Source organism: Pteropus vampyrus, unplaced genomic scaffold (assembly GCF_000151845.1).
Source record: "Pteropus vampyrus isolate Shadow unplaced genomic scaffold, Pvam_2.0 Scaffold50, whole genome shotgun sequence".
Lineage (NCBI taxonomy): Eukaryota > Metazoa > Chordata > Mammalia > Chiroptera > Pteropodidae > Pteropus > Pteropus vampyrus.
The window spans coordinates 5,852,090-5,861,370 of NW_011888831.1; the positions used below are offsets into that span (position 1 = coordinate 5,852,090).

Below are 9,281 nucleotides of genomic sequence, written 5' to 3' on the forward strand. Positions count from 1 at the left end.
GATTACAGCAAGTTAAATAGGTTTCTTTACTGTGGGACTTCACAAAAGCTTTAATATGCCCACATGCATGCTTAATATCTGAGAGGGATAAAAAATGTCATGTTTTTTTTGCCAGGAGTCCCAAGGGACTGTAATTATTTGTAAATACCATACTTGATGGTCTGTATCATTCTATCTGCGAGGGAGGGAAGCCTCATATGAAATTTTGGTATAGTTAAAAAAAAAAAAAAGACTAAGGGAAAGGTAAATTTCTTGATTTACCTTTTTTTGGGCTCTAACCATATTCAAGGTTGGAGTTTGTGGAGTGAGCCACCACTTGCTCACCTGTAACATGAAGAACACCTGCAGCCTGGAAGTCTCAAGGTTGGAGTCATCAACTTGATTAGGTTATTATCACAGAAGCCCCTAGTAACCTGCATAAAGATGTTCAGAAGATGGCCCCTAATAAGTAAGCATTTATAGATGTCAGCAGTGATCCACTTTTTAGATTATGACCTTGGAGAAGGCCAGGGATGAGAAATTATGAGAGCAACTAAAATGCTGTCAAAATATGGAAAATGTAGGTAGGCCTGGCATTTTGGCAGGTTAGCAGCCAGAAGGGCAGCAGAATGGGTAGGTGGGGGCACAAGAACGAACTATTCTACTTTACAATGTGGTTAATTGTGGGCCTTGCCTCCACCATACACCATACCTCTCTTCTCTCTGCACAACACTTAAGACTAGTTAGAGTGATCTGTGTCCAGTTCACAGTTAGCAAGATACAATTTTGTGTAATCGGATTTTGCGGTCTGTTTAATCAGGTTACATATTCATCTACAGGAAGGGTGGTCTGTGAAATTTTGCTTTCTATGATTTGACATGTCCAGGTAGCCGCTGAGCACTGCAGCACTCCTTTTTAATTGGGTTTCCAGTATGAGATTGCAGTATTTGAATGTTAAGGTCATTAGGAACACAACACGCACAATTTTGTGAATTTATTAACTCTGAGAATGAAACTTTCTGAATTCCGTAGGCCCTGCTCATTAAAGAAGAACAAACTGCCAGCACTAAGAAATAAAAAAAATTGAAAGAAATAAAAAGGACAGGTAGTAGCGCTTCACCTAAAAACATATCAAAAGATGCTTTCAGATCCAATTGGGCCCGTTTACCATACAGACAGACTTTTGCCATCGAAGATTTTACTAAGCAACTTAATATATTTTTTAAATAATTTTTAAATTATAGTTGACATACAATATTATGTTAGTTTCAGGTGTACAACATAGTGATGACTATTGATATAATTTACAAAGTGATCACCTCACGCCAGTAAGTCTAGTTTCCATAATAAAGATTTTTCTAAGCCTCTGCAGTGCAGCTGTGTCTTTCTTCACGTCCCTGAGCTGCTTTATGTCACCCTGATGCTTTTACAAGGCGAGCTGCCCATTTCATACACGAGCCCAAGAGTATTTCAGGTCTGTCTTAAAGCTTCTATGTACTCAGCTTATTTTAATGTAAGTATTTTCAGCTTTTTCCCTGTGAGCATGAGATTGCTTTAGGAGTGATGATCTTAAGGGTCACATCTTTTTAAATTTAATTTTGTAATAATTTGCACCCTTGGACGAACTAACCAGTACTTCTTTATAGGTGGATTCATTAAATAAGTGACAACTTGGCTGTTCCAGTGGCTAATGGCACTGTGCACTGTCCTGTAGTGTGTGTATGCAGGGCTGAGGGGAGGGGAGGGGCTCAGGATCCAGCATTCACTCTGCTCCACAAGCCCTGTGTGGCCACATGAAGCCTCCTCCATCCAGAGAAAAGGTAACCTTTCCTGGGTCATCAAAGGCATGTTATAGGCCAGCAGAGGTTCTATTGATGGCTCATCATTTTCTCCCATTAGTGATATAATGACTTTCTTAATTAGTTTATAGATGTTTATAGTTCTTGAATATTCCAGTTTTATCCACAGTTGAGAAAGAATAAATTGGGAATGCCTTCCTTAAGGAAAGTCAATGAGACTATTCCAGCTATTAAATGCCACTAAAATGCTATACAACTTTGTTTTAATATTAATGTTAAAATATATTTACAATACTGTTAAACTATAAGAATGTTTATAACTTTATATTTTCTTCCCAATAGCGTCTTATTAAAAGTATCACTCCAGAAACACCAACGGAAATTCCCTGTGGGGACATCCGCTTGAATGCCATATAAAGTGCTTCAATGAGAGGAAAATGGCTTCCCAACAAGCTCTTCCTCCACTTCTGACAAGTCACGCCTCGCCTTCTCCCTCTAAATGAGTTTCCAGCTAAGCCTGACAATGAAAGGGTCTTTTTCATTGAGATGCAGTCCTAAAAGACTATGGTGCCCAGACTCTCATGGCCTCCAGCCACTTCTTTCTGTGAAATCTCCTGGACATATTGCCATGTTAGACTCTGTGATGCAGCTGAACTATTTTGGATGTGTAAGGGTGTATATGGAGGTGATGAAAACCACCATATAATTAGTTAGGATTGGATTTAGAATCAAGTCTGTGAAAGTCTCCTGTATCATTCCTTGTTCTGATCTTTGGTATCTGACGTCTGTTTGCTTCTAAAGGTTTCACTGTACATGAATGCATAAACCATGTAGGAGAAAACAGGGATAGTGTCTTGCTAACCATGTATTTTCTGAGTAGCATAGAATTCTATAGCTGGACCTACTAGAACCCTGCAACCCATGTGCTGCTGTGGAATCAGGAGAGGAAGACATAAGAAACTAAACTGAAAAATAATGTGTACATGTGAGCATGTGTCTGTGTATACTGTTGTTTAAGTGAATCCTTCCCTTATTCCAATACTTTGGGCCCATTGCAAACTATATGAATTTCCTCTAATTTTTCTTACATTAACAAATTCCACCTACTCAAATGTGTATATATGTTATTATTTGAAGAGTATAATTACAGCATGCTCTGCCTCCTTCTCTTTTTCCAGTGACACTACATGAGCTCAAACACCTTCCTTTATGGGCCAGTCTTTGGCTTCTGCTGCACTTCATTGTCATCTCCCTGTCTCTTTCTACTAAACATTTAGGATAATGTTCCACAGGCAAATCTGGCCTATTTCATTAGTCACTATGGCTTTGCCAGGAACTACTTTGAAGATGGATATTGACTAATACACCTTAGGTGTTCAGTTGGCTATCTGATTCAAGCTCTGTATACTTCAAATGATTGAGTTTGATCGTTGAGGTTATTTTGCTTTATGAAGAGAATAAATCCAGTTCTTGCTTATAGCATATGTAGACTTGGTACCTTAACCTAAATCAAGGTCATCCTCAATCCAAAAGTAATTGGAGAGTCTGGGATAGCCCAGACTTAAATGGCCAACCCCACCCCAGCCCCCGCCAACTCCTTGACCCTTCCTGGTTGAATACCAACCAGGATTGTGAGCCCACCAGATAATTTTCAAGATCGAATCTAAGTAAGGCTAATTGAGAAAGGGTCAGTAAATAACTTTCATTCCACATAAAACCCTTAATACAGACCAAGTAAATTTGACCTTCAGTGGCTTGTGACTCTCAGATGCATAGGTAGAGAAGCAAATTATACCTTGCAGTGTGAGATTTACTTATCAAAATCTTAAAGGAAATAAAAACATAGTTAATGATAAAAGGACCCAATCATCTAGCTCTACATCATTTATTTCCTCTATATAAATCAAATTTAATTCTAACAGCCTTATATAGAAAGAAGACCCATATAGCAGAGGCCTGGTTTTATTCATTTATAGTTCTGTTGGCTTCCTTTTCTCAATCTTCCCGGCCACCTTCCTGTATTCCCCCTCCATCTTTCTATTTCTGATTCTTTGTTTCTCCTGGCAGGATGTTTTCCTTATAGATGATAGCTGCTGAGAAGTTTCCTGAAGTATTAGAGGTAAAAATGAGGGAGATTAAGAAACATTCTGTGCTGACCTACCTTCATTATCTTTACTTTTTCATTCTTTCTTGTTACCTTATTTCCATTCTCTTTGCTTTCTAGCACGCTGAGAGAGGTTATATAAGTGGCAGCATATTCAGTGGTCAATACCTTTGCAAATTTTAAGAATTTCTTTTATAAAGATATTCAGATATGGATTCTCCCCAGTCCACACACATTTACAGTCTCCAAAGATAACATTTTTAAAAAAGCACTTTTCAAACAGTGTTAACAAGACAGGTATTAAGGGAAGTATATAGGTGTTTTGAAAAGTTTCAAACTTCAATAGATTTTTTAAAAAATCTAAAATCTCTGTTCTGCATAGTTTGCATTTACTTTACCCCTATTTATCAATACTACTATGGACTTTTTCAAGGAAGGCTTTAGGTAGACGTACTTTAAAATAATCTTTTAAAGAACTTTTGAATCTAATGTAGCATTTACATAAAAATATAAACTACAAATGGAATTTTAACATTATTTAGGTACTGAAGTTAATTTTTTTGTGATTTTATTAGTAAGAAATTCCCAAGAAATAGGCAAGACACAAGACAAAGATATGGAGGCCATTCAATTGACTGAAGTTGTTTTATTGATATGCAGTGAAGTCCAAAGAATACATCTCTCTTCTAGAAAACTTACAACCCATTTACAACTAATTCCATTTGTGGTATGGAATGCATATAACGTGTAACCTAAATTCATTGTCCTGGCTGCCCCATCTGAATATGTATGCAAAGACCCTGACAAACTCAAAAATCAATAGAATAGCTCCAAAATCGAATAATGAAATCTCAAAATAAGGCAAGTTATTGTCAGATGAGTCACTCCCTCACCATTCTTTTTACTTAGCTTGTTAATTTGATGCCACTAATCTTAAAATTTAAGTGCAAGGATGAACTTCCAGTTAACTCACATACCCCACCCCTATTCCTTAAAAGGGAGATTATTCTCCTGGAAGAATTGTATTCTTTCTGATAAGTAGAAAAGACTGGCCTAATTTTTCTATCTGTTGTATAATTGATTTGGAGTTCACTGTCAAAGCAAAGCTTAAAACTATGGAATGCGATAGCTCAACTGTGCTTTTAAAACTATGGAATGTGATAGCTCAACTGTGCTTTTATGCATATCTTAGATAATGTTTAACTACCCAGTGGTATAATTCGAGCCTAGTTCTTTTCTAAGCATGTCTCTTTACTCATAAATCAACACCTGGTGCTAAAGATATCATTAAAGACAGCAGTAATCAGAAGGCATTTTTCAATCTCCTGTCTTTGTCAGGAAGGGATGAAGAGCAGTAAGTTCCTCAGAGAGACTACGCCACAAATGGTTGTCCCCATAAGTAATGTAATAAAAGCAAAATAGTCATATGCTATGTGAGAAGTTGTATATTTTAAAGTCATCATGGAGCTCACACGTTATCTAAAATGCAAGGAGAGTTTCACATAGGGTCTAAATTAGGAAAGTGAGCTTAGAATGTGCTTGCTTGAGAAGCATGTTAGAGAATGAAATTCATAAATCCAAGTACAGAAATGTTACAATAGGGAATATTCCTACACTATAGTAAGCTTTTCTGGTCCACTTGAAACAGTAGGAGTTTTTTCTTCAATATCAGAAATGTCAATATTTATTAAAATTTGTTGTGTTTAGTTTCATGAAGGGCTGTTTCAAAGTTTTTGTTCTTTCTTTTTACTTTCTGTATTATCACCCTTTCCCCTCATTGCTTAACTGCCTCTAAGTTTAAATGAGAGAACAATATTTTAAAGTCCAGATAACTATTTTAGAGGTAGGAACAAACCTGGTAACTAAGCTAATTTCTCTGCTCTTCTTGGGACCTGGAAATTTCTAAAGAAAGGTGAACTTAAGTTTTACTTCCTCTACTAGAATGAAATAATACCTCTTTCAATCAGTTTAGTGGGTATTTACCACAGTGGAAAAGATATTTTAGGATAAGATCTTAGATATGCCTGTCCTTTTGTTTCATATAGTTGGAATCTATTCAGTATTGTTTCTACATCAGGTATTTCAAAACACCTTTTCAAGAGGAGTCTTTTTTGGGAAATGACACAATATATTTCCATTGAATTTTAGGTGGTTTTTCTCTTATCAATACATCACAAAATTCTTGCAAAACAGCTGCGCTACCACCACTGTAAGTTTTTGTTTTTTAAGCTATCAAAATAGATTTTCTTCACTGGCCAACTCTAATTTAGAAACTGTGTATTCGTGGAGCACCTTATTAGAAAAAATTTTTAATGTCTGCTGAAAAACTTTACACTTAGGGAAGAGAACAGATAACATCAGTCCTTCAATTCTGTAATTGAAGACTCCAAATATAGTAGATAATTTATTCCTAGCAATGTGTAAACACTGACATTCCAAACTACTAATATTTGGGGAGGAGTTATCCCGTCTTTATGCTAAAATACCTAAATTCCCATAAACAAATAAGAGCACTTGCAAAATTTTTAAAAAAGGTTATTTTGAAAGATTATTTGAACTCTAATATTAAAGGTCTACCTATCTTAAAACTTGATATAGAAAAAATATATTTTAAAAGATAAAATTAGGGACTTTAAAGAAGAATTTGCAGTTATTTCTCCAATGGCATATAAAATATGATTTGACTTACAATTTTTCAGGATACTTTGTGCATTGGACATATCAATGAGGTGCTTCAAACTCTAGATTACAGTTAAATTATATAAATGGTATTTCTTTTTCCCTCATTTTCACTTTCTCCCATATTACTTACAGCTAAGAACAAGAAAATTTCTTCCACTATTCACCTCTGTAAATGGTGGTAATATGAAATTTACCAATGTTATTTTTCAGATGAAACATTTCATTTTTAAACTTTAATGGCAGATTTAAACTTAAGTTTTATTTGTATAAAAGAGTAGTCTCTTTAAGATGCAAAGAATGCCCCTATATTAATTTTTCACTATTTGGTCATAAATGCTCCAAGTTGGATTGTGAGACATCAGTAAATGCCTTACACTGTGAACCATTACTGTAATAACTTTTATGATTTGTTCTCATAAAAATAACCTTCCACATCCTTAATTAAAAATCTTAACTATACATTGTCAAAACATTTACACATCCCCCCAAAATATCACTGCATATCATTTACAAATATGTAGTATCAAAACCACCTAGAATTAGATATTAAATTTCTATAAAGCTAATTCTTACAATTCTTTGCAATTTGTTCAGAACTTTATATGCTTTCACATATATCCCATTTGATCATCATAGCTCTGCACGACAGATGTTATTGTCCCAGTTTTGCAGATGAGGGGCCTGAGGCTGAGAGAGGTTAATTGATTTGCCCAAGTTCACACACCTAGAAAATACCTAAGTTTTCTGATTGCTGGCCAAAGGTTACTTGCATGTCTTTCAAATCATCTTCTATAGAAAACCAAATACACGGATTCTAAATCCAAAAAAGAAAATCATGAGGGATGTGTTCCCAACAAACAAGGACATTCATTCTCCTACATAACCACAATACAACCATCAAAATCAGGAAAGTAACTTTGATACATTACCACCATCTAATCTGACCTCATTCAATGTTTTTTTTTTTTAACAAAAGGACCCATTCCAGAATCACACTTCTCACTTAGTTTCTTTTTTTTTTTTTTTTTTTAACAAAAGGACCCATTCCAGAATCACACTTCTCACTTAGTTTCATGTCTTTTTTCCCTCCTTCAATCTGGAAGCTTCCCAGGCTTCCTTGACTTTTGTGAACTTAACACTTGAAGACTACAAGCCAGTTATTTTGTTGAATGTCCCTCAATTTGATTTAATGATTGATTCCTAATGATTAGATTCAGGAAATGTATTTTGGCTGAAATATCATGACACTGATGTGCTTTTCACTGTACTGGATCAGGTAGAGCATGATTTGATTTGTCCCCATACTGGTGATGTTAACTTCAACCACTTGTCAGGCTTTCCACTGTATTCTTTTGTGATTAAATAGTATTTTTTAGTCTAATTCTTAATTCATTCATTTTTTACAGATAGTCAGTGGATTATAATCCATTATTATTTTGCTGTTCAAATTGTCCTACATTGTTAATGAGAGTCCTTTCAAGCTGGCTTGTCTTTTTTACATGTTCCATAATTCTTAAAAAACTTCCTTACTTTCTGGAATGATATCTCAGTATCATCATGTACTTTCTCCACCACAGCCATTTCTTATTTTTAGTGAAAAATGTATTTAGAAACCAAGATCTAGGTGGTAGGTTTTGCTCATTGCAAGTAGTGTCACGGCTACCAAGTACTCTCACTGGACAGAACTAAAGTGTGTATGTATGTGTAAGCACATACACATTTGCATCTATAATTATCTCTCGTGAAAATATATAGAGTTCACACCATTACTTCCAAATCCAACCCAAAACTACAAAGTTCATTTTAGTTTTCTCTCTTCATATTTATAATCCCTTCTAACGCAGTGTGAAACCTGGCTTCCTCCCATCACCCTGAATATTTTATACTTATTTGATCAGTTGCCCTGAGTGTCAGCAACATTTCATTGCTGTTGCTACCTCTACACAGCAGCCTTCATAACCCATTCAGATTCTGACACTTTGTACAGGGATTGCCCCCAGAACAAATGCCATTCTTAAACAGCTCAGGCTGACAATCCTTCAGCCCTATTTGAATCACTGGACTAAGAGTAGTGAAGGTGTACTCTCCCAAGGGAAAATCAAGGCACTGTTCTCAGAAAAGGGGTAAGTGCCTGCCAGAGAGGCAAAAACATGTCATATCTGGGGAAGGAAATAGACAAAAACCCTTAATTTGCAGCTTCTCCCTGAGTTATATCAAACTTAGTTATAAAAGTAATATAGTCGACCCCTGAACAATACAGAGGTGAGGAGGTTAGGGGTACTGATCTCTCGAACAGTTAAAAATACGTGTATAACTTTTGACTCCTCCAAAATTGAACAATTAATAGCCTACTATTGACCAACTAGAGTGTTACCAATGTCAATTAACAAATATTTTGTATATGTATTATATACTATATTCTTACAACGAAGCTAAAGTTAAAATAATTTATAGTTATTGAAAAGAATCTGCATATAATTGTACCCACACAGTTCAAACCCATGTTGTTCAAGGGTCAGCTGTATATTTCCTAGCTAAAGCATCCAAGCTGCTTTGTGAAAGTCTCAACTATTAGAAGAGGGAAATTGACAGCTTATCAGATCCCTGACTCCAGTGTCTCCCTCTTGCATACCTGGTTAATCTTCCAAATATGAGGCGCTAGTTCTAACAACCTTAAGGAACCAAATTTTCTAACAGAGTTGAAGATTTTTAGTCC

At 35.6% G+C, this 9,281-nt stretch overlaps 1 protein-coding gene and 1 long non-coding RNA gene across 2 annotated transcripts in view; one reads left to right on the forward strand and one right to left on the reverse strand.

Annotated features, from left to right (window-relative positions):
• The window catches only part of SLC6A4 (solute carrier family 6 member 4), a 35,723-nt gene extending 31,300 nt beyond the window's left edge, over window positions 1-4,423 (forward strand). Inside the window, exon 14 of the mRNA XM_011359910.2 lies at window positions 2,122-4,423. Within this exon, the coding sequence (XP_011358212.1) occupies window positions 2,122-2,196 (75 nt within the window). The 3' untranslated portion in view covers window positions 2,197-4,423. The remainder of the gene's footprint in view (window positions 1-2,121) is intronic.
• A 91-nt stretch (window positions 4,424-4,514) lies between these two features.
• On the reverse strand, window positions 4,515-9,273 carry LOC111739423. The gene is made up of 2 exons (XR_002780254.1): window positions 7,624-9,273; window positions 4,515-7,567 (listed from the first exon to the last, which is right to left on the reverse strand). It is a non-coding gene; the product is annotated as an uncharacterized LOC111739423 (long non-coding RNA).
• Between the last annotated feature and the right edge of the window lie 8 nt (window positions 9,274-9,281).